This window comes from Sapajus apella, unplaced genomic scaffold, assembly GCF_009761245.1.
Source record: "Sapajus apella isolate SASKATOON/1434 unplaced genomic scaffold, GSC_monkey_1.0 scaffold14, whole genome shotgun sequence".
Taxonomy (NCBI): Eukaryota; Metazoa; Chordata; class Mammalia; order Primates; family Cebidae; genus Sapajus; species Sapajus apella.
Window position 1 is genome coordinate 9,471,823 of NW_022436954.1, and position 24,915 is coordinate 9,496,737.

General features: G+C 49.5%; 1 protein-coding gene across 1 annotated transcript; it reads left to right on the forward strand.

Annotated features, from left to right (window-relative positions):
* The first annotated feature begins 9,149 nt into the window (after nt 1-9,149).
* Nucleotides 9,150-21,569, forward strand: FADS1 (fatty acid desaturase 1). Its single transcript, XM_032283167.1, is given in 13 exon segments — nt 9,150-9,328; nt 9,330-9,555; nt 11,550-11,660; nt 12,217-12,414; nt 13,860-13,961; nt 14,069-14,197; nt 17,308-17,368; nt 18,963-19,039; nt 19,965-20,062; nt 20,382-20,478; nt 20,733-20,812; nt 20,919-21,044; nt 21,378-21,569. Coding segments are annotated over 13 exon segments (1,479 nt in total). The 5' UTR covers nt 9,150-9,206; the 3' UTR covers nt 21,430-21,569.
* The last annotated feature ends 3,346 nt before the right edge of the window (nt 21,570-24,915 follow it).

Here is a 24,915-nt window from a genome sequence, read left to right on the forward strand (position 1 = left end):
GAGCTGAGCTCACTGCCATCAGCCTTATGAGGTAGCCACGGAAACACAGGTCAGGGCCCTCTTGAGCTCCGTAGCTTTCGCTGTGGAGCTATAAATTGGAATTTCAAAGGCAGGCCCTTGAATTCCCCATTCACTCACGCATGCACTCACCACTTACACAGAGTTTATTGAACTTTTTATACCCATTTTAAGATAAAGGCCACTCTAAATTGAACAAGAAAGAGAGAGAGAGAGAGACCAGAGACACTCACTAACAGAAACTGAGACTCTGCCTTCCAGCATACTGGAGTGCTGGCAGAGCTAAGAGAAACCAGAACTCTGTCCTCCAGCATCCTGGAGTGTTGACAGAGTCATGAGGGAAGGCCCTTGTCAGGACCAATTCCCTCCCAGAGACAGACAGAGTCAGATTTAACTTACCTTCCCGGGACCAGAGACAGAGGACTCAGGAACCACATTAGGTGGGCACACTGGTGGTCGATCCATTCCCCTGCAGACAGCAGTGGGCTACGGCGCCCTGAAACATCTCAGGGGGTGCCTCCCCTGTAGGCCGCCGTTCAACTGGGAAGGCCAAAACCAGCCTGGTCACGCCTGGTGGCGACAAAAAAATAATAAGAACCTCGCTGAGGCCTCCAAAAGGTTGTACCTGAGCGAGTCAAGGAATGCGCCACACTCGGAGATTAAATTATGAGTCCTTTATTATGCCGGTGACCAAGAGGTGGCTAACACCCAAAATTCTCTCAGCCCCTAAGAAAAAGTTAGGTGCTCTTTTATACTCTAGTTTTAAAAGGGAGGGATAACTTAGCTGAAGCAATTTTTTCACAAAAGCAGAGAAAGAGAGAGTTAGTTTTAGCTGGCAAAAAGCAGGTTATCACACTGGATCAACTAGCCAGGCAGTTCACGGAACTTGAGTTTCAGGAACCAGGGCCTCTGGAAGCAGCAATTCAACACCTTCTGTTTGTCTGTGCTTCCCTTTCCCTGTTGGCCTGATTCTTTCTTACTGCAGAAGGGTCTCTTCCATGTGACAAAAAAAAGATGGCTGTATTTGGTAAGCAAGGCTAGCAGATAGAATATTCTTCCCCATTCCCTGATCCTAAGGATTAATTCCACTTTAATGGGCTCTGGGTCAGATGCTAACCATTGGGCCATTGTCATCAGAGGGCTGAGGTACTCTATTCGGTGCAGGTCCCAAGCCAGGCGGCACACCTGGGCTTTGGGGAGCAGGGTCTGTTCCTTTTCATGGGAAGTCGCAAACCAAAAGCAATCACAGGCCTCCACATTCTTCCTTTTCCATACCTACTGAATGATGTTAGACCTCAGTCTCTGAACTTCAGTTTCCTCATGATAAAACGGCGATAGTGATTTCTAACCTGTCTCATCTATTTTAATAAGGAGGCTTGAAGGATGCAAGGTATGTGGAAGTGCCATACATGTATTTTCTTAGCTAGCTGTAGGGAATCCATGAGCCCCACACATTGGTGCATCAGAATGTAGGGATCCATGAGCCCCCACATGGGCACCAGAATGTAGGGAACCAGCTCTACATCACCAGTGGGTACCCTGAGTTCAGTGGCAACAAAAGAATGAGAGAAAGACAGATTAAGAGAAAAAGTGGGGGCCATCATTTTATTACTCTGGAGGAAACAGTGAAGGCCCCAAGCTTTGATCATCCACAAATTAATAAAATGTATTTATTAATTACAATCACTTTGATCTATAGGGTAGGGGTGGAGTAATGGTGGAAAGAATCAGTGAGCCAGATGTGAATCAGTGGCCGGAACTGGTGTAATTTAAGGATTGATAACAGTGGCAGTTTGGGAGTTTCACAAAACAAGAACATGTGGCTATCTTTAGCTTACTATCTACGTAGAGCTGATGGAACACGGGCCTTACAAGGAGACTACAAGTCTGGCTACGTCATAGTGCTACGAAGGGGTTTTACGTCCTTGAGCACAATGTTTATGGTAGCAGAGCTGAGGTCACCCTGCACCGGAACATGAGGCATGGAGAGGCCTTCCTCCTCAGAGGCCTCCTGCAGCCTTCCACAGTTTGTTGTTCTTTGTTCAATTTATGTAGGCACTCTGTAAGTCCTTCCTCCTCTATTTTTCCCAACAGCTAGCAATGTTGGTGAGGTCAAACTACTTTAACCAAGCTCACTAGGTAATGGTTTATTAATATGTGGTGAAAGTCATTAACTATTTTTAAAAAGTCAATAATTTTCAACAACAAAAATGGCATCAACTTCTTAAGTGCATCAAATTTAGATGCCTTAAATGACAGGCTGGGGAGCCTATCTAAGAAACTGGGTTAGGCCAGGTGTGGTGGCTCACACCTATAATCCCAACACTTTGGAGGCCAAGGTGGGAGGATCACTTTAGCCCAGGAGTTTGAGATCAGCCTGGGCAACACAGTGAGACCCTATCTCTATAAAAAAATAAAAAATTAGCCGGACATGGCGCTGCATGCCTATAGTCCCAGCTACTTGGGAGGCTGAGGTGGGAGGGACGCTTGAACCTGGGAGGTTGAGACTTCAGTGATCCATGATCACAGCACTGCACTCCAGCCTGGAGTGCAAGACAGAGCAAGACCCTGTCTGAAAAATAAAATAAGCTGAGTTATTATCTCTAGGTGGGCACTGATAAGAGGTATATGTTAGGTAAAACTTTAAAGCACAGATTGCTGGTGCTGGACGGCCTCTGGCCAGTCTCTTCATTTGACAGATAAGGAATCCGAAACCCATAGAGGTGGAAATCATTGTCCAAGATTATACAGCGGCTGGACAAGCAGGCCTCTCAACTCCAATGTTTATTCTCTCTGTTCTACCGCATTGCCTCCCTTCCTTGCTACATTCTACCAACACTTGATGGATCCTTCTCCAACTCTGCAGTGCACAAGGAGAGAATTTGAGATCCTCACATCCCAGAGTGTAGTGCTTTGCTCCTGTATCTTTAGTGCTCATAGTATTGGTGAAGAGGCACTTGGTCAAGGAGCTGTAGGATATCATTCCTTTCCCGTTCTGGTGGCAAGTGCAGTAAAACTAAGGAATGCCTAGTAAGTGCTAGAGGAATACCTGCCAAAGTAATTTGGCTGCAAGTTGACAATTTGGCTACAAATAACAAGAGCCTTAAAATGTTATTATTTGATTCACAAATTACACATGTGGAATTTATCCTATGAAAATGTTCAGAAATAGAAACCAGTACCTATATATAAAAATGTCCATCTCAACATTCAGACAAGCGAAACTTCTACACAAAAGTCCAACAACAGGGACGAAGTTAAATCTATTGGGAGTATATACATAGGTGTGTATAGATATATGATGACCTCCTATAGTGAAGTAAATATTCTCATTATAAAATTCTAAGCTTAGCTTTTTTGTTTTGTTTAAATAGAGATCCTTTGTACTGGAAAGTTGCATTGAAGACCCAGCAAAATGCTTACAACAAGGCCTAGAGGACTCCAGACCAATTCCCCAGGAAATCTGAAGCTCTGGGACCTACCTGCTCAGGCCTCCCTTCTCCCATTTAATAGAGGCAGGTCTTAGGGCCTGGAAGGAAGAAGGTACCCCAGAGAAGCAAGGACAGCAAAACTGAACCAGCCTCTTCCTCTTTAAACCAAGGTGACCTTATACCAAAACATTTCTTGAACCCACTGTTAAGGAACTCCTGTAGAGAGGAACTAAAAGGTATAAATAAGTTCTGGGGTAAATTCCAGCCCCTAATCTCCTATATTTCATGTGTGACTCCAGCTCTTTGGACCTGTCACCTTATCTATAAAACAGAGAGTTTAATATATCTGTTCCTAAGGCATCTATATTCTATACACAATAAGAAGACTGCATTAAGGAAATCCCCCGAGTTCCTCCGTGAGCCTGCCTCCGCCACATCCCAATCTCCCATGTTCTTAGAATATAGTAAAATGAAAAAGTCCTGTTTCTAGTTCTCTCTCTGTCTCTAATAGAGGTGTAACCTTGGGATTCTCCCTTTAGTTTAAGCACTATATGTCATAAATTATTTTTAACAATATATCACTTGACATTAGCTGGGCACGGTGGCTCATGCCTGTAATTCCAGCACTTTGGGAGGCCAAGGCAGGCAGATCACAAGATCAGGAGATCGAGACCATCCTAACCAACATGGTGAAATCCCATCACTACTAAAAATACAAAAAATTAACTGGGCGTGGTGGCACATGCCTGTAATCCCAGCTACTTGGAAGGCTGAGGCAGGAATTGCTTGAACCTGGGAATCAGAGGTTGCAGCGAGCCAAGATCATACCACTGCACTCCAGCCTGGCAACAGAGCGAAACTCCATCTCAAAAAAAAAAGACATTAATCTACAGAATTATTACAGATGAGTTTTCTTAAAGACTGGTTCAGTTAACTTTATTAGTGCCTACTGTGTGCTACTGACCAACTATCATGTTTAGGATCCTTTGTTAAAATGGATCAAAATTTGAACTCGCAACTCAGGTTACTTCAACAGCCACTGGCAGTTAGGTTATTCAAACATGGCTTCATTACAATTGGCATTAAGGTCTTTTTATTTTTTTCCTTTAGAGAGAGAAAGTGGCGGGGCAGTGGGGAAGGGGTCTCACTATGTTGCCTAGGCTGGTCTCCGACTCCTGGGCTCAAGTAATCCTCCCACATCAGCCTCCCAAAACACTGGGATTATAAGTACAAGTCACTGTGCCTGGCCTGGCATTAGGGTCTTAAGCTCATTTTGTTCTGTTCCTTGGGAAATAATTTGGCCAGAACAATTAGTATTCATAAGTGGCAAGCTAAATTAAGCATGTGATTCATACCCAGGATAAGGCAAGTTCTCTTAGGATCAAAAGAGCCCACGAGGCAAAGGCTTCCTCCAGTTGGCCTAAATATGGGTTTATTGCAGTCTGTGTGACCACCTGTGTAGGTGGATAAGGAGATGAGAGGGCAATGGGACATTTGCCTAGTGGCCTGTATGCTTTTTCACATGCATTTTTTCAGGTTGAAATCATCAGTTAATCCAGCAATTTTCTTTTTTTTTTTTTTGAGACAGAGTCTGGCTCTGTTGTCCAGGCTGGAGTGAAGTGGATGCAATCTCGACCCACTGCAACATCTGCCTCCCAGGTTCAAGTGATTCTCCTGCCTCAGCCTCCCCAGTAGCTGGGATTACAGGCACCCACCACCACGCTCGGCTAATTTTTGTCTTTTAGTAGAGACAGAGTTTCACCATGTTGGCCAGGTGGGTCTCGAACTCCTGACCTTGGGTGATCTGTTGGCCTCAGCCTCCCAAAGTGCTGGGATTACAGGCATGAGCCACTGCACCTGACCAATTCAGCAAATTTATGTGGGATTCCACCTAGAACTCCAAACCAAGGTACTCCGAATATGTATCAGGTAGCATAAACAGAATCCACAGTCCCTACCCCCGATTATAACCTTGTTAGGGAGGTAGCAAAATACATGACAATGACCTAAGAACACATGAAAAGCAAAGAAACATGAATGTGATGTGGGCTGTTTAAATACTGAGAAAGATGAATATAAGTTGCATCTATCCTACTGATCTTTAATGAGTGATTCACTTGTCTCTCTCCTCCAGTAGACATGACTAGGCATGACCCATAGAGTATTGAACTTTGTATTCCCAGCACCTACCAAAGTAAGTGACACAGAGAAGACACCCCACAAGTGTTGAATAAAACACCTAATGAATGGTTCTAGGTAGGTGGGGTTCATCAAGGAATTATCCTATAAGTGATATGGGTTTTTTGGGTTTTTTTGAGATGGGGTCTCAAAATGTTGCCCAGGCTGGTCTCAAACTCCTGGCCTCAAGTTATCCTCCTGCCTTGATCTCCCTAAGTGCTGGGATTACAGGTGTGAGCACCTGTGCCCAGCCTCAGTTTTAATAAAATTTTTTCCTGATTACAAAAGTAAACAGAGAATTCATAAAGTACTAAAGAAAATACACATTATCTTGGTCCATACATCTAGAAAAAAAATCACTATTATTGTTTCCTTCTACTGTGTGTGTGTGTGTGTGTGTGTGTGTGTGTGTGTGTGTGTGTGTGATGGAGTCTCTGCCATCCAGGCTGGAGAGCAGTGGTGCAATCTTGGCTTACCACAACCTCTGCCTCCTGGGTTCAAGTGATTCTTCTGCCTCAGCCTCCTGAGTAGCTAGGATTACAGGTGCGCACCACCATGCCTGGCTAATTTTTGTTTTTTTAGTAGAGACGGGGTTTCACCATGTTGGTCAGGCTGTTCTTAAACTCCTGACCTTGTAATCTGCCTGCCTCAGCCTCCTAAAGCGCTGGGATTACAGGCGTGAACCACCGAGCCCAGCCTCCTCTTTTTTTTTGAGACAGTCTTGCTCTGTCACCTAGGCATGATCTCAGCTCACTATAACCTCCCACTCCTGGGTTCAAGCAATTCTCGTGCCTCAGCACCTAAGTAGCTGGGATTACAGGCATGTGTCACCACACCCGGCTAATTTTTGTATTTTTAGTAGAGGCATGGTTTCACCATGTCGGCCAGGCCGGTCCTGAACTCCTGGCCTCAGGTGGTCCACCTGCCTCTGCCTTCCAAGGTGCTGAGATTACAGGTGTTAGCCACTGCACACAACCTAGTCTTTTTTTTATAGAACAGTTATCTCTGTAGCCAAACTTATATCACATTATTTTATTTTCCCTAATTCTGTATTAAAGGAAAGATCATATTATTTTTATTGTCTGCAGGATATTTCATTGATGGGCATTTAGAATGTTTCCATTTTCTATCATAGATACTGCTTTAACGAATATATTTTGTTTATATTGTTCTAAGAACATTTCTTCAGGTTACATTCCTAAACGTGGAATTATTGGGAACACTTTTTTTTCTAATTTTTTTTCATCCCTTCAGTATTTAAAGCATTCTTAAAGTTCTATATAAAGTCATCGAACAATTTTTTCCAAAAAAGTTTAACAACTTACATTTCTACCAGCAGTATGAGAGCTTTTACCCCACTGCACCATCACTATAGGAGAAATCATTTATGTAAGGACCTCTCCTCTGCTATTTAGTAGCCATGAATTTCTTATATAATTGTAATCAGTAAATCCATACTACTTTGGGTTTTGCTGATTTCACAGGGAAGGATTCTATCCCTGTCGATATAGTTCACATCCTGGCCATTTAAAATCATTCTTTAATTCTTCATTGTGTTAACAGATCCCAGTAAGCTTGGTGATTTTCTTATTGTCGGGGCTTGGGGTTCTTTCCAGTTTTTGCTATTAAATTAGCTATTTCTGCATCTTTGCTCAGTCTCCCCTACTTTACCAAGAGTGAAACTGCTTGATCAAAGAATACAAATTGTTTTTGTAGCTCTGGTTAGAAATTGCCAAGCTGTTGGGCAAGGTTTTTTATATTTTTATTATTTTTATTTATTTATTTATTTAGAGACAGTCTCTCGCTCTGTCACCCAGGCTGGAGTGCAGTGGAACGATCTCAGCTCACTGCAACCTCTGGCTCCCGGGTTCCAGCGATTCTCCTGCCTCAGCCTCCTGAGTAGCTGGGATTACAGGCGCATACCACCACGCCCGGCTAATCTTTGTATTTTTAGTAGAGACAGGGTTTTCACCATGTTGGCCAGGCTGGTCTTCAACTCCAGACCTTGTAATCTGCCACCTCCTCCTTCTAAAGTGCTGGGATTACAGGCGTGAGCCACCGCACCCGACCTGAGCAAGGTTTTTTAAAAAGGAATATTGGCTGTACAGAGGTACAGCTGTGTGGACTATCTTTCTTGAGCAGAGACCAGTAGCCTGGCATGTCACCTGGTGTCAGAACATCTAAATTTCCCTATGGAAACTTGGGAAGTCCCTTCCCCATTCCGAATCTCAGTTTTCTTATCTATAAAATGAAGAATTTGGATGGAATGAATGCAGATCCTTTTCTACCAGAAATCTAGCCGTATCCACCTAGTCTGTTCTGTATCACCTTCTCCTGACTCCTAGGGGCTGAAAGTCTAGCGCAGTGCTTAGGACAGTTACACTTCCTTTCCCTTTAAAGTGTCCAAACACTAGTGTAATCAGAGACAGCAGAGCCTGGGAGTTCTGAGCACGAAGCAGGGTCAAATCTCAGCCCTCCACTTACAAGCTATGTGACAAAATAGCCTCTCCCTGGCTCAGTTTTTTCACTAATGAGGTTAATAATTAAGTTCCTACCCTATAGGGTTGTTAGAAGAATTCAATGAGTTAAGGTTTGCAAAATGCTAAGGCACACAGTAAGTGCTTTATAAAGTGTTTGTTGAATAAATAAACTTTGGACCTAAACTCTGGGTCTCTTCAGGACTGCAACAGCTTCGTAACTGGCACCCCCACTTTTGGGTGCGTTCCCACTCCTCTTTCCAAAACCCAGAGATCTGAATGCCAAATCTGTCTGCTTCAAGAACTGCGCCCAGGACTCCCAGGCGCCTCCAGGCTAGAACAAAAATGCCTCAGCTTGAAGACCCAGGCTTTTCAGGTGGAACACCTAGAGGTCAGGAGATGCTAGCTAGGATCATTATTCAAGGATCCCAGTGAATTTTTCAAAACATAATAAAAATAAAAACAAAAAAAGGCAGACAGAATTATAAAAATTGTGGGGCATTTTAAATGTTGTATTGAACACATTAAAGCATTAACAGCCATCCCCCAACCACCACCAAGTCCAAGAAGCCCTGATTCTGCTGTTCACAAGATAACTGCAACTCCAAGGCTCTTAGACTGCTACTTCGGGCGGCACAATTGGCGGGGCGACGCGGCGAGCAGACGGGAGTCTCCATCCCTGGAGGGTCAGCGTCTGGAGACCCCGGCGAAGGCAGCCACAGCGTCGAGACAACGTCCCCGGGGCAGCTACAACCGCCCAGAAAGCCCCGTGCCCGGAAAAGCCTCGGCCCCGGCTGCGACCACCCTTCGGCCACCCGGCAGCCCCAGCCCCTCAGTCTATCCACTCCTGGCGCGCAGCCCCCACTGACCCAGCCCCGCCCCGCCTCGCCTCGCAACCAGGGCCTCCACGGGAACCGCTATTTCCCCAGCGGCGCCCGCTGGGAGCCCAACGCCGCGACGCCCGCCTGACGTCAGGGAAGGGAATCGGCGGCGACGTCTTTAGGGAGCCCGCGAGGGGGCGCGCGCTGGCGGCGCCGCTGTGTGTAAACCAAGACCCACCGGGGGGCGGAGTCTCGCGCGCCCGCGCCACGAGGCTCGGCCAATGGGAATGCGCGCTGCGAGGCCAGGAGGTCTGCGCCGCGGGGCTGAGAACCCGGCGCGCGCCAGCAAATCCTCCCGGAGCCCGCGGGTCCCGAACACGCGCTTGACGGCCCCTGCCGGGCCGGCGCGGCGTCGCCCAGCCAGCCATGGCCCCCGACCCGGTGGACGACGAGACCCCGGCCCAGGGGCCGGCCCCGCGCTACTTCACCTGGGACGAGGTGGCGCAGCGCTCGGGATACAAGGAGCGGTGGCTGGTGATCGACCGTAAGGTGTACAACATCAGCGAGTTCACCCGCCGGCACCCAGGGGGCTCCCGGGTCATCAGCCACTACGCCGGGCAGGATGCTACGGTGAGCGCAGCCAGGCTGGGGCACGGGAGAGGGCGGGGCCGGAGGCTGAGTGCAGGCGAGACAAAGTTACGCACCCTAAGGCGAACACCGACTAATTCGGAGGAAAGCCCGGAGGCGCCCGAGCACACCTGTGGCTCAGTGGTTGGGTGTCCCGCGGCCCCGGGATGCAAGGGCGGGAGAGAGGCCTGAGAAGTGGAGTCTGGGGAGTGAGGATGGAGGCCAGCAACACGCACACGCAAACAAAGGGCCCCGCCGCCCAGCCGCGCATTCCGTCTGCAGCCCGGAGCCTCGGGTCTTGGGGCTGGGATAGGACCCCCAGCTGGGTGAGCTAGGAAGGAGGAAAGCAAGGATGTCGGGCGCCTGGGGAGGAGGGGTCAATGGCTGGGGGAGGGACTGGGTCCAGCGCAGCCGCGTCTGGACCTCGGTTCCGGGCTCCACTCGCGAGCAAGGGCTGTGAGGGAGCAGGAGAGGAGCCCATTCTCGAGGATGGGGCTGAAACGGGAAGCTTGGGGACCCCGTTGCCCTGGGGACCCCTGCGTCGGGTGAAGACTGGAGGACGCGGAAGGGACAGCACTGTCCGGGGAGGGCAAGGGGCGGCTGGTGCACAGAAGGTATTGAGAATGGCATACACTTAGCGAGGACCCCCGGAGCAGTCCTCGAATCTCCAGGGAGGCCACTGAGCCGCAGGCCAGCGAGGTCTTCAGCGATTCCGCCGAACAGACCGCTGTTTACACTCCGGGGCTGTAGGCCCTTTGCGGGGCCAAGTCCCTTCCTCCCTTGGTCTCACTGCGGGGTCGGCGCGCGCCCCAGCCCCGGCCTGCTGCTGCTTTTTCTGGACCACAGCCCTCAGAGCTGAGGCCCCGGCACCTCTGCTGGCTTCGAGTGCTAGGGACTCAGCCCTAGGGACTCCAAAGTCGGGGCGTTTGCTTCACCTCGTTTCCCCCTTGGCGACCGGAATGGCGTCCCCTTCCCTTGCATCCCTCTCTGATCCCGTGCCCTGCAGCGTGACACCCTCCACTGTCTATCTCCTGGCGTCCCAGAGTGTGCCGCGGGTCACCAGGATTCCCTTAACGTCGCAGCAGAGCTTAGATGCTGCGCGGCGAAGGCCCGCCCCACCCTCTGACGCGACCAGCCTAGGGGGCGAGGCCAGGGCCTGTGTGGGTAACCCCGAGTGACCACTCGGGAGCCCAGAGAGCGGCTGAGGGCGCAGGCGTGGGCCAGCGCATGCGCAAACGGACCAGGCACCGACGCTGGGGCTTCCCGCAGAGTGATTTGGGGCCGGGGATGCCGCGGCGGGGACGGCGATTGGTCCGGATGCGTGGTGCCACCGGCCGCCGGCTCCGCCCTGGCCCTCGCCCCACACGCCTCATCACCTATAGGGTCTGGGGCTGCCAGACTTGCGGACGTGAATCTTATCGCCGTGGACCTTACCTTGCACAACCCAAATTAGCTCCCTCAGGGCATGGGGTGGCCAGAGTGCTTGGGAAATGTGGGGCCCTATCCAGAACAACGGTGGAAGGACGGGGAAGAAATGCAGAAGTGCCCCAATTCGGACGTAGGGAAGTCTTCGAGGTTTTTGGAAAACCCTAGCTCAGAAAGGAAAGGGACTTGTTAAAAGTCCACAAAAAGAGACGGAAGTCTCATAGCCCCGCCCGTCCCTCCAGTTTCTCACCTATACTGAAATTCTTGGGCAAAAGTTGTGTGCGAACACACCCAGGGGAAAGGCCAGCCCAGGCAGGTGTTCCTTGGTGGTCCTCCTCAGCCAGTGCTTCCCATTCCCTGATGCACCCTTCTAACGAGCAGATGCTGGGTGATCTTGAACTGTGGACACCTGGGAAGGGTATGAGCACCCTTAAAGGGCAGCTTGGCCGAGAGAGGTGGCCTGTGCTTCACCTTAGGTATAGCCTTCTGGTGGTCAGGAGGATGGCCTTTGGTGCGAACCCTGCCAGAGTCCAGAGAGCTGGCTCCCTCACCATCTCTCCCCCAACTTGCAGGATCCCTTTGTGGCCTTCCACATCAACAAGGACCTTGTGAAGAAGTATATGAACTCTCTCCTGATTGGAGAACTGTCTCCGGAGCAGCCCAGCTTTGAGCCCACCAAGAATGTGAGAGCCTCGGTTTGCTATGTGGCGACTCTTGGTTGCTGAGGGAGACAGGGAGTGGGTAGAAGGAGCGTCTAGCTGGGATCACAGGTAATCACAGTCAGTAGTAGTTCTGGGGAGTCTGAGGTCCCTGCTTCTCTTGCATAGTCATGAGGTCACCCGCCCAAGGGAGCAAGGCTTTGCAAGCTATGGCTTCCCTGAGTCTGCCACTACCATGGCTACCATCATTGTTATCATCATCAATATGAGCACTTATATGCGCCAAGCATAAACTCCTAATTCTCACACATTTACAGATAACAGGCTCAGAGAGGTTAAGCAACAGTCAAGGATCACACCGTTAGTAAATGGCAGAGCAAGGACTGAAGTCAGCTGAACTCTTAGGCACTATCCCATAGCACTTCCTCCTATCATCCTCATTGTTGTGGTGTCTTTGCCTAGGACTGTGGACTTCCCACAGCTCCCTCAGTGGGAGGTCCTTGAGCCTGAGAGGGCCCTTGTCTCCAGCAGTGCTGGGCTGCAGATGGGAAGAATAACAGCTCTTCCTCCTCTTCTGCAGAAAGAGCTGACTGATGAGTTCCGGGAGCTGCGGGCCACAGTGGAGCGGATGGGGCTTATGAAAGCCAACCATGTCTTCTTCCTGCTGTGCCTGCTGCACATCTTGCTGCTGGATGGTGCAGCCTGGCTCACCCTTTGGGTCTTTGGGACGTCCTTTTTACCCCTCCTTCTCTGTGCAGTGCTGCTCAGTGCAGTTCAGGTGAGAGCCTTTGACTTGTCAAATGCACAGCAATGCTCAGCATCCCTGGAGAAAGTTCCTTGGGCCCTTGGAGGAAGGCCAGGAAGCCCTGCCTTCCAGGTAGGCAGATCTGCAGGTGTGTGGGAGAGTGAAGCAGGAACATGCATTCCACTGTCTTGACCTGTCTCGGCTCTTTAGCCGAATGGACATCTTCATTTCTCTCACTGCTTTTTTAGCTGCTTCTCCCAGGGTTTCCTTCTCCCTGCACAGTTTGTTCTCTAAAATTTCACACGCGGTTTACTCTCTGCCACAGTCCAACTGTGCCAAGAACCAAGTTTTTGGTTCTTAATAAAGCTTGGCTCCCTCCCTACCACTGACATTACCCAACATGTTAATAATGATTGAACGCTAATTCTTGGCTGTCAGAACCCATTTGGCAAGGCTTCTGCTCATATTTGAGTCCTTTCTGTATTCTGGATCTCAGTCCATCATAAGCCATGAGCTTCAGGCTCATGCCTGTAATCCCAGCGCTTTGGGAGGTCAAGGTGACCAGATCACTTGAGACCAAGTGTTCAAGACCAGCCTGGCCAACATGGTAAAACCTGTACTAAAAATACAAAAAGGCCATGTACAGTGGCTCACACCTGTAATCCCAGCACTTTGGGAGGCCGAGGCGGGAGGATCGTTTGAGGTCAGGAGTTCGAGATCAGCTTGGCCAACATGGTGAAACCCCATCTCTACTAAAAATACAAAAATTAGCTGGGCATGGTAGCAGGTGCCTGTAATCCCAGCTACACAGGAGGCTGAGGCAGGAGAATTGCTTGAACCTGGGAAGCAGAGGTTGCAGTGAGCCGAGATGGCACCATTGAACTCCAGCCTGGGCAACAGAGCAAGACTCTGTCGTAAAAGAAACAGACCAGGTCCAGTGGCTCATGCCTGTAATCCCAGCACTTTGGGAGTCCAAGGCTGGTGGATCACCTGAGGTCAAGAATTTGAGACCAGCCTGGCCAACATGGTAAAACCCCATCTCTACTAAAAATACAAAAATAATTAGCCAGGTGTGGTGGCTAGCACCTATAATCCCAGCCAATCAGGAGGCTGAGGCAGGAGAATTACTTGAACCTGGGAGGTGGAGGTTGCAGTGAGCTGAGACCGTGCCACTGCACTCTGTCCCGCCTGGGGAACAAGAATGAAACTCGGTCTCAAAAAAAATACAAAAAAAAAAAAATAAGTCATGATCTTCAGAGCTGGCAAAACTGAAGACCAGAGAAGGGATTGTGATTTGCCCCAACCCACATGTGAGTCAGTGGCAGAGGCAGAGCTAGGACCCATGTTTCCTGACTCCTGAGGTGCATCACCGGCCTTGGCAGATGAGGGAAGTGGGAGAGGCTGAAGGAGGCATCGAGGTCAGTAAAGGGGACACTGGGGCTGGTGGGCTGCTCTCAGCATTGACTCTTCTCACCCAGGCCCAGGCTGGCTGGCTGCAGCATGACTTTGGGCACCTGTCAGTCTTCAGCACCTCAAAGTGGAACCATCTGCTACATCATTTTGTGATTGGCCACCTGAAGGTCAGTGGGATGGCAGGGAGGGGCTCTCTGAAACTCCAGGCAATGAAAGGCTGCCCTGGGGGAAAGGGGCACTAGATTTTCATACTCATTTCCCTGCTTTTATGTAGGGGGCCCCCGCCAGTTGGTGGAACCACTTGCACTTCCAGCACCATGCCAAGCCCAACTGCTTCCGCAAAGACCCAGACATCAATATGCATCCCTTCTTCTTTGCCTTGGGGAAGATCCTCTCTGTGGAGGTGAGTGGAGGTATCAGTGGAAAGGTCTTGGGGAATAGGAGGCAGCGAGCATGCGGGGTTTTGGGGAGATGCCCACAATGTTGTCAGTGTGGGCGAGACACTGGGGGGCTGGGCTGGCTGGGGCTTTTGCCATTTTGGAAGTTCTGGAAGGCAACAGGCAATAAACAGGGACTGCCCAGGAGGGAATCACCATCTTCCCTAGAGAGTTCAGTCAGCAAAGAGTTACTGCATAAAAGGCACCACTGCAAAGTAAAAAGCATAAAAGGCATCCTTCTGCAAATGATCCAGAGGTTGACCAACATCCTCTGGCCAACATGGTGAAACCTGTCTCTACTAAAAATACAAAAATTAGCCGGATCCAAAGGATGAGATGCCTCATCCTTGAAGGTGCTGCTGGCACCTCCTGGGGGTGCTTTTTTGACACTCCTGCCCCAGGCAAGCATTCCCCTTGCACTTTGTATTTCTCTCTCACACTTAGGTACCCTGCTTGTCACAGTCTTCTCTGTCCAGGGCTGGACAGTCTTAGTCTTCTTTGACGTCCAGCGTCTGGAACATTCATTTACTGAGTACTTCTTCGCACCCTCCTGATCCCAGCCTGACTTCCAGGGTGGTCAGCATTGGGTTTGAGTTGTCATCAGAGGTTGTGAACGGTAGCTGCTACAGGAATGATGCCTGGGGGTGGAGATCTGGTGAGCTTTTAGTGAGCATTAGCCAATGGAAGGATCTGAAAGGCCAGCAGAGTTCTTTGGAAAGTTAATTTAAAGCCCTTTGTCCCAAGGCTCCAGGCTGTAGAGTTCTGCCAGGTCCCCCTCCTCCACTTTGTAACACTTTAGCTTGCCAAGAATTAAACTGTTGTTAAAACCCATTTCAGTTCTAGGCATGAGTTTTCAGGGCTCTCCTCTCGCCCCTGGCCATGAGAACTTTGAAAGAGCTTTGGCAGCACTGGCTGGCCTGGCATGAGGAGCTCATAGCTTGAGGCTCATGCCCGACCTGTCCATAATGTTCTTATTTTCCCATCTCACGAGCATGGACTTGGGTTTGTTACGTGTCCAACACCATTATGGTCCATAGTGTGCAGATGGTGAAGCAGCCCTGCCCCCCATCTGGTCAGGTGGCTGCTTCAAAGACAGTGTGGTTATTCACTGGACAGTAGTGTGGAGGTTGTGCATTTCTACTGTCACTACAGAGGGTTTAAAAAAAAGACATGGGGCTGGATGTGGTGGCTCATGCCTGTAATCCCAGCACTTTGGGAGGCCAAGACGGGCAGATCACAAAGCCAGGAGTTCAAGACCAGCCTGACCAACATGGTGAAACTCCATCTCTACTAAAAATACAAAAATTAGCCGGATGTGGTGGCAGGTACCTGTAATCCCAGCTACTTGAGAGGCTGAAGCAGGAGAATTGCTTGAACCCAGGAGGTGGGGGTTGCAGTGAGCTGAGATTGCACCACTGCACTCCAGCCTGGTGACAGGGCAAGACTCTGTCTTAAAAAAAAAAAAAAAAGGAGCTCCATCCATTTTTCCTCCTTGAATGGCAAATGCCTTTATGATCCCTGTAACTTACCCCATTATGTTTAGACTCTTGGTGATCAGAAGGATTCTCTTTAGGGCAGCGTCCCCTGCCCCTCCTTGTCCTCCAGGAATTTCAAGAGGCACTGACATGGATGTCACGGGGTCAGCACAGGTATCAACATCCGCAGAGGGATGGAACCAAGCAGCCTATTGCCCAGGCATTCACTAATGGGCAGCCTATCCTCAGCCTCATAGCTGGCAGGGGGGAAGAAAGGCTATTTTGGGTCCCAAATCTTTTTTTTTTTTCCCCTAAGATGGAGTCTCGCTCTGTTGCCCAGGCTAGCTTAAATATTCCCGCTATATCTAGGCCCTAATTCTCTCCATCCAATCTCTTGACTTCAACATGAGCTTTATCAAATCCCCTCGAGGCTAGTTAGAGTTTGGCAAATGTTTCTGGGGACACCAAGAACAATTTGGCAATTTGAAGGTTCCGGCAGTTGTACTCCCAGCTTACAAGTACTCAGAACAAGACAGCAAAGCTCTGTAGGCTGGGATTACAGGCATGAACCACTGCACCAGCCTCTGTTTACAAATTTATCACCAGCTTCATCTCCTCAGTTATAAGCTCCATGAGGGTGGGAAGTCTGTACCGTTCACCCCTGTCCTAAGCATCTAGAACATTGCCTGGCACACAGTAGGTACTCAAGTACTTGAATCTGTTAATGTAGAAAGGATGCTTCATCTAGCTGAGATGCCTTGCACAGAATAAGCTCTCAATAAATAGCTGTGGACACATGGAAGGGTGAGCAGAGTTCTGCTTAGGGGATGGGTGCTCGTCTTATGCCCTTGTGGTTGTCTAGTTACCTGAACTGATGGGTGTGCGATGCAGACATAGTCATGGAGTGAGACAGCAGAGCTTTGCTGTCTTGTTTGTGAGCCCACGCCAGGGGCCCTAGGCTGGTTGGTTGACCTGGTGGCCCCAGCCTGTGTCTTCAGCAGCTCGGCTTATAAAAAAATAACCGCCACCTACTGGAGAAAACTGCTGGGACCTTCAGATTGCCAAATTGTTCTTGGTGTCCCCAGAAGTATTTGCCAAACCCTAGGCTTAAAGGGATTTGATAAAGCTCATGTTGAAGTCAAGAGGCCAAAAGATTTTGGTGGAGAGAATTGGGGCCTGGATATAGATGGAATATTTAACCTGTATAGGGGTAAATATGGTTGTCCATGGAGATTCCGATGTCAAAAAAGGTACCAGATGGCAGAAAGCGGAGAGGGCAGTGGGGCCTGAAAACCTCATGACAAAGAGGGTGAACACAAGAGGGCCTGTGGTCCTGTACAGCCCGTGCTGTGCACATCCCTCATGAGCATGGGCCATCTGGCTGCAGGCCATGGTGTGACAGGCTCTGCAGATGACAGCCCAGGGCTTCATGTTCCATGTGCTGGATGTAAGGCTGAGCCTGTTGGAGCTTTCTAATAGCACCAACAAGCTGTCAGCCCTGGAGGAGGCCGAAACTTCCAAGCGGGGAAAGGCCAGGGTCACTGAGGGAGGGGGATGGTTCGCTGGTCTCTGAATGCTGATTGGTTTGCGTTTCTTCACAGCTTGGGAAACAGAAGAAAAAATATATGCCCTACAATCACCAGCACAAATACTTCTTCCTGAGTGAGTGTCCCCATCCAACACAGGGGAGCTGCTTCAGGAGGGAATGCTGAGGGAATGAGGAGGATGTGGCTCTCCGAGGGATTATGGTATTTTAAGGAAAGGGGCTGGAGGAAGTACCCCACCCCCAGTTACTCCCTACATGAGAGCAGTTTGCCATCTTAACTGAGCGAAGTGAACACTTAGGTTGATGTTTGGTTGAAGGTCATTTGGTTGAGGGCAAACTAGTTCCTCCCATCCAACCCCAGTTTCTACTAAGAAGCTGGGTGTTTGGGGTATAAGAGGGGCCTCTTGCTTTATCCTTCAAGCTTCAACCTTGTCAAACAGAGACCTGGGCCAAGGTGACCTGGTAGAGCCCAGTCCAACCCCCTAGAGGAACAAAGGTACGAGTAGTTCTGGAAGGATGGGTCCTAAGGAGACAGTGGAAGAGCTGTTAGAACTGAGAAGACCTTTCTGATGACTGCTATATTGCTATATATCCCCAGCTTTTAAAGTCTGTCCCAGCTACTAGGGAAATTAAGGTGGGAGCATCCCTTGAGCCCAGGAGTTTGAGGCTGCAGGGAGCTCTGATTGTGCCACTGCACTCCAGCCGGACAACAGAGTGAGATCCAGTCTTTTAAAACAACAACAACTCTGCTCCCTAATGCCTAAAATGAGCTTTAAACTCCTTTAAAATTTCAAAATTTTTAAAGAAGGACGGGAAGGAGCCCACTGGTCTTATTTTAGTTTGAAGGAATTATTCTAACTGCCTATCACCAACTATCACTAATAGAGAAAGGTGGGCGAGGCAGAGGGTAAAGCAGAAACCTCTGGAAGAAATAATTTTAGAACCCATGGCATATCAAGATGGAGGAGCTGAGATGGGCATTGTCATGCTAGAGGTTATAGGTAGCATTAGGTGCCACAGAGAAGGGATACAGAAAAGGCAATGAGGCAGCATGTAGAATACAACTTCTTCAACTCCCAGTTTTCTTTCTAAAGAGGCCCCTCTGTTCCTTCCCACAACTGACCTCCAGGGCTTCAGATTGGGGTGGCACAAGCCCATCTCCCCAGTCTAAGGCGCTGAGCTTCACAGCCTGTGAAGGATCCGCAGGGTCCCTCCCAACACACACACGCTTTCCTGCCCCTGCCCCTTCACCTGATTGGTGGAGCAGCCAGGAACAAAGGACAGATAACGGCGGCGACAGGGCTGTGGACCAGGGTAACTCAGAGAGCATTAGCACCCTTTTAGAGGCGTGGGATCCACAGGGTGCATATGTAGAAAAGAGAAGAAAAATGAAAAATAACAGGTGTGGGAGTAGAGCAAGTCCCATGCTTGGGGCCTGAGTCCCAAGCTGCCTGTCACTGAAGGGTGCCACTCGCACCCCTCACCTTCCCTGGCATCCTCTTGGGAGCTTTTGCCTTCCAGACTTGGATTTATGCCCACCCTCAGTGCCCGCTGGTTCCAGTGGATTGCAGAGCGCTTAGACAGCTGGAGGAGAGACAGGGATAGATGGAAGGGGCAAGCCCCTGCTAGAGGCCATCTCTCCAGCATCCACTGGCCCTTTCATGACCTTACTATGCTCATGCTGCCTCTTTGTCTCGGTTTCCTCCCCAGTTGGGCCCCCAGCCTTGCTGCCTCTCTACTTCCAGTGGTATATTTTCTATTTTGTTATCCAGCGGAAGAAGTGGGTGGTGAGTATCCATGGCCCAAGAAGCCCATGTCCTTGTCTCCAGCACCCAGAGTAGGGGATCAGGGTTCCCCAGGGCAAACTGAAACTGACTACAGGCCTAATTTAGAGCCAAATAATCGAACCAGGAACAGATCCTCCTTACCTCTAAGTGGGACAGAATGATTTCAGCTTAGCAGGCACCTGATTCCCAATGTGCAATTTCATGCAGCCAGTATCTCCTGAGGTTCTTTGCTGGCATAATGCCAGGGGGCTAGGCTAGGAACAGGGATGATGAATGAGAGACAATACTGACTTTCAAGGAAACTTCTGATGAAGCAGAATGTGGTTGTTGATGGAAAGCAGGTACAGGCAATAGGTTCTCGGGACTCCAAAAGGGCTCTGACTGCACCTGCCTTTGTGAAGTCACTGTTCTAGCCAGCCTAGAGGCTGGGCAGGGTTTCTGACAGGCAGAGGTGGGGCAGTGGGGATGAACTCCAAGCAGAGAAACTGGAAATGAGGGGTAAGATTGAGCACCAGACATACTGTGGAGGACTCAGGTGTCAGGGGAATAGTATGGTGCTTGGCTCAGTGTACAGAAAAGTGATGAGAGGTGTGATCAGGGCGCTGGCAAGGACTGAGCCATGGTCCTGGGAGATTCATTTGGCAGCATGCTGAAGGATTTAAGTGGGCTGGGAAGAGCCAGAGGCAAGGAGACCTTGTAGGCCTTGGTACTTTTGAAGGGGATAGGCAAGAAGGGCTGGAGGTGCCAGTGGGAATGGAAGAAAGGAGCAGTGGCACTAGATATTGCAGGACTGGACCCCTGAGAAGCTGAAGATGACCGAGTCTGCACACCCAGGAGAATGGCTGCACCATGCAAAGAAAGAGCTGGTGAGAGGAAGAGGAAGAGCTGTTTGTGACTGTTACGATCTCTGCTTTTCTCACTTAAGGACTTGGCCTGGATGTTGACCTTCTATGCCCGCCTCTTCCTCACTTATGTGCCACTGTTGGGGCTGAAAGGCTGCCTGGGCCTTTTCTTCATGGTCAGGTAGTATTGGGTGGGGGTGGGTAGGGACTGGTGAAGGAAATGTTGGGGAGTGACCAGTCTGGTCGAGCCATGACCATACCAGGTTTGGGTGTGGTGTCACCAGCCTGGTTAGCCAAGTGGCTTTGAGCTGAGGCTGCCCAATCTGAGCAAACACCAGTGAGGCTCTATTGAGCCAAGACCAGGTCCCCATGCTGGGGCTTTGGGTAACAGTGGGTGTTTCGGAAGTTGGCTTGGGAAAGTAGACAGGCTGGAGTAGTTACCTGAGGAGGAAGCAGAACTCCGGGCTCTGTGTGTACTGTTTGTGTAACATATCCAACAGGTTCCTGGAAAGCAACTGGTTTGTGTGGGTGACACAGATGAACCACATCCCCATGCACATTGATCATGACCGGAACATGGACTGGGTCTCCACCCAGGTAAGGGACAGTCACTCACAAGACTGGAGCATAACACCATTATTGAAAAGGGTGGGTAGGTGATAATAGCAAAAACAAAAAAAGTTCCCCAAGCAGCAATTTTTCATTAGCTTGAGGCTTTTCTTCTGCCACCACGTGAAGGAAGTGACCAAGACAGTCTTATGTCCCCTCCTTAGCCAGCTTTACCTGGAGAATGCTGGGCTGGCCTTTCCATCTCATACTCAGACATGCTCTCCCTTGACCTTTTCCTTCAGCTCCAGGCAACATGCAATGTCCACAAGTCTGCCTTCAATGACTGGTTCAGTGGACACCTCAACTTCCAGATTGAGCACCAGTGAGTAGGGAGCCTGGGAAGCAGGGTCCTGGGGAGGGTGTAAGTGTAGGGTGCAGGTGAGAGCAGAAAAGCAGGAACCACTGACTCCCCGCTGTTCTCCCTGAAGTCTTTTCCCCACGATGCCGCGACACAATTACCACAAAGTGGCTCCCCTGGTGCAGTCCTTGTGTGCCAAGCATGGCATAGAGTACAAGTCCAAGCCCCTGCTGTCAGCCTTCGCCGACATCGTCCAGTGAGTATCTGAGCCCAGAAAGATGGCCGGTAGGGAGGGAAGAGGGCAGGGCAATGGAAATAGTGACATGTGGGGTGGGGAGTACCAGAAGGTGTTCCCGGCTGTGTGGGATGGAGTCCACCGTGGCAAAGGCAGGAATCTCTGTTGGTCCTGTGGCCAGGTCAGGCCTTTGTTCTCAATGGGGTTCCCCTCAGTACCACGGCGCAAGCTAACTTGCTCTAAAGTAGAGGGGAGGAAAGGCTCCAGATGAAAGAAGGCCTTAGCCCCAGTGCTCCATCTCTGGTGGGCTCAGCTCCTCCTGTCTCACTGTCTGCCCCCGTTTTGTCCCTGCAGCTCACTGAAAGAGTCAGGGCAGCTCTGGCTAGATGCCTATCTTCACCAATAACAACAGCCACCCTGCCCAGTCTGGAAGAAGAGGAGGAAGACTTGAGCCAAAGCAGAGGGGAGCTTGAGGGACAATGCCACTACAGTTTAATACTCGGGGGGGGGTGGGTTTGGGGACATAAAGGCTCTGACTCACACTCCTCCCATTTATCTTCTAGACACAGTTCTAAGACCCAAAGTGGGGGGTGAACACAGAAGTCCCCCAGAAGGAGTGAAGGAGCTGTTGGGGCAGGGGCATAAAAAGTTTTTCCCTTTTCTAGTTTGGCACATGCAGGTGGTTGGTGAGCAGAGGGAACCTGGAGGGCAGTAGAAGGGGAGGGACCTACCGAACCCAGAGTCAGGAAGAGATTTAACACCAAAATTCCACTTGGGCATGGTGGCACACGCCTGTAATCCCAGCACTTTGGGAGGCCAAGGCAGGCAGATCATGAGGTCACGAGTTTGAGACCAGCCTGACCAACATGGTGAAATCCCGTCTCTACTAAAAATACAAAAATTAGCTGGGTGTGGTGGCAGGCATCTGTAATCCCAGCTACCCAGGAGGCTGAGGCAGGAGAATCACTTGAACCAGCGTGGTGGAGGTTTCAGTGAGCCAAGATCATACCATTGCATTCCAGCCTGGGCAGCAGAGTCAGACTCCATCTCAAAAAAAATTCCACTCATAAAGGGTGAGCTCAGCTCACTGGTCCACTTCTCAGTGCCTTCTCCATCCTCACTTGCAAGCCTCAGAGGGATAAAAGCAGTTGAACCTGTTGAGCAAGAATTAGAAAGGAAGCATGAATGCTTAGAATTCTGAGGTCTGGCACAAATCAGTGCCTGGGAGCTCAGCTCACTGCCCAGGGATAGGTGTGACCTGTGTCTGCCTCAGGTTGCTGGGAGAAGCCATTCTCCAGTTTCAGAGGTAGGCAGGGCAAAGGTCAAGACTTTTGGCTTTGAAGGATCCTGGAACCACTGATTTTGGTTTATTCCCTCCAGGGTCTAAAGAGAACAAGAGGTGCTAGTTCTTACCAAAACAGATGGTAGAGAGAGTTGCTGGCTATTGAAAAGCCCCTTCACCTTTTAATTCACCTCTTCTTTTTACCTCTTTAGCCACCCCCCAGGAACAGAACCCTCCTAGGACTGGGAGTCTACTTTTAGCTCCATAAGCAAGTGAGCAGATGGGACACCTTAGTCTTTTCTCCCTAGAAACAAAGCAGATGCCTAGTGGTTTCCCTTTGCTTCCAACCTAAAATTCCAAGCTTACTAACATAGCAGTTAGTGAGCATAAGTGACCAAATTTGGAGACAATTATCAGTCCTGAGGAAAGACACACATTCCGGTCCTAAAGAATGTCAGGGCTATAAGCAGAAACTTTCTATAGCCTAAATGATATTATAGCATTATTTTTGAGCAGGAGCAGAAAGATTAATATGATCACTTCATAGTTCTAAATCAGAAATAGGAAGATTAAAACCACAGAACAGTTTGTGATTGCTATCACTGTGGCTAGGTATCTTACTCTTCTGGAGACCAAATGGGCTTTGGAAGAGATTATCCTAAATTCCTATAAGTGTAATACTGAAATACAACTTTTTAATCTGGTTTTTAAAAGATAAATGCAGTTTAGCCTATACTCCAGAGAGCAACACAGGAATATGTCTCAGGAGGCTTCACTCCTAGGGCTTATCATCAGACCTCACACCCGCTTCCCCCTCTAACCCAAGGCCTTTGCTTCCAGGTGAGGGGATTACTTCTTTGCCTCTTCAGCAGCATCTACTCTAGGCATATTGATCATCTGGGACACTGGTAAAAGAGAACCTCAAACTAGTAGACAGAGCCTACATTTAGTTTTGGGAGGGGACGGCAGACAGTCAAGGAGATGAGGGTCCTAAGGCAGATTGGGATAGGGTCAGAGGCACCACCCATAGAGAGGCTAGAGGTTTGTCAACACAAAGACACAGGAAAAATGGGCTGCAGAAGATTTGCATGTTTTCCATTTGGGCACATTTTGCTTAGCTGGAGAACAGCTTGTTTAAGACAGCCTGGGTGGGAAAATCAGAACCAAGCTGGGTGCAGTGGCTCACACCTGTGATCCCAACACTTTTGGGAGGTCTAGGCAGGAGGATCACTGGGGCCCAGAAGGTCAAGGCTGCAGTGAGCTGAGATCACACCACTGCTCTCCAGCCTGGGGTGATAGAGCAAGACCCTGTCTCAAAAAAAAAAAAAAGAAAACAAATTAGAAGCAGAATTGAGCTGTACCTCATTGGCTTCCTCACTCCAAAATAGGTGCTGATGATTCCCATTCCCATTCCTTGCCACCTAAGGTTTGGGTGTGGTGTCACCAGCCTGGTTAGCCAAGTGGCTTTGGGCTGAGGCTGCCCAATCTGAGCAAACACCAGTGAGGCTCTATTGAGCCAAGACCAGGTCCTCAAAGCACTGGAACCACCATGGCCTTCTCTCCTCAGCCTATAGCAGTGTGGTCTCACATGGCCATGAAGGGACACACAATGACAAAAGGCTCAGAATATTACAGTGGTAAAATGAGTGATCTCAACTTGACCGACAGATGTAAAATAGGCCTAGAGAGGAAAAGGTGCCTCTGGTCACACAGATCTTGGCAGAACTAGTTCCAACTCACTTTTTTTACAACTCTAACTTCTATGTTTATCTTTGCTACTTTCATTTTTTTTACAGCCTGGCCAGAGGCATGTTTTTAAATCAGGCCTGATACCAGTATCCTTTTTGTGTGTGCCAATTTTGTTATCACATCCTGTTGAAGTTGAAAAATAAAGTTAATTTTGACCAAAAGACTTCATTTGTAACCCATGACGCTCATCTGTGTGTATGCAGGATTCCTTGGTGCCTCTGCTACAAGTTACCATTCACTTCTCTGTGCTCTAACTTCTTGAATCACTGCAGACTCCCTTTGTGTAAACTCCTTGGGCAGAGGAAGGAACATCAGGACTCTCAGAAAACACAAAGCAAAGGGTGGACTATCGCAAGGAAGAGCAAAGCCAGGTCCTTCTGATGACTCCCGTGCTCAAATGTGAGACTGTCGATAATCTCACCAAGTTTCATGGTATCACTTCCTGCTATTCATGAGGCAGCGCCCTTCAGTTTTTCATTTTGAATTATTTTCTCTATTTTTACTTACTTATTTTCAGACAAGGTCTGGCTCTATGGCCCAGGCTAGGGTGCAGTGGTGCTGCCATCCGAGCTCACTGCAGTCTCTGCCTCACAGCCTCAAGCCATCTCCCCAGCTCAGGCTAATTTTTTATGTTTTTGAGACCAGAGTTTCACTCTTGTTACCCAGGCTGGAGTGCAGTGTTGCAACCTCTGCCTCCTGGGTTCAAGCAGTTCTCCTGGCTTCAGCCTCCCAGGTAGCTGGGATTCCAAGCATGTGCCACCACACCCAGCTAATCTTTGTATTTTTTGAGACAGGGTTTCACCACGTTGGTCAGGCTGGTCTTGAACTCCTGACTTCACCTGCCTCGGCCTCCGAAAGCGC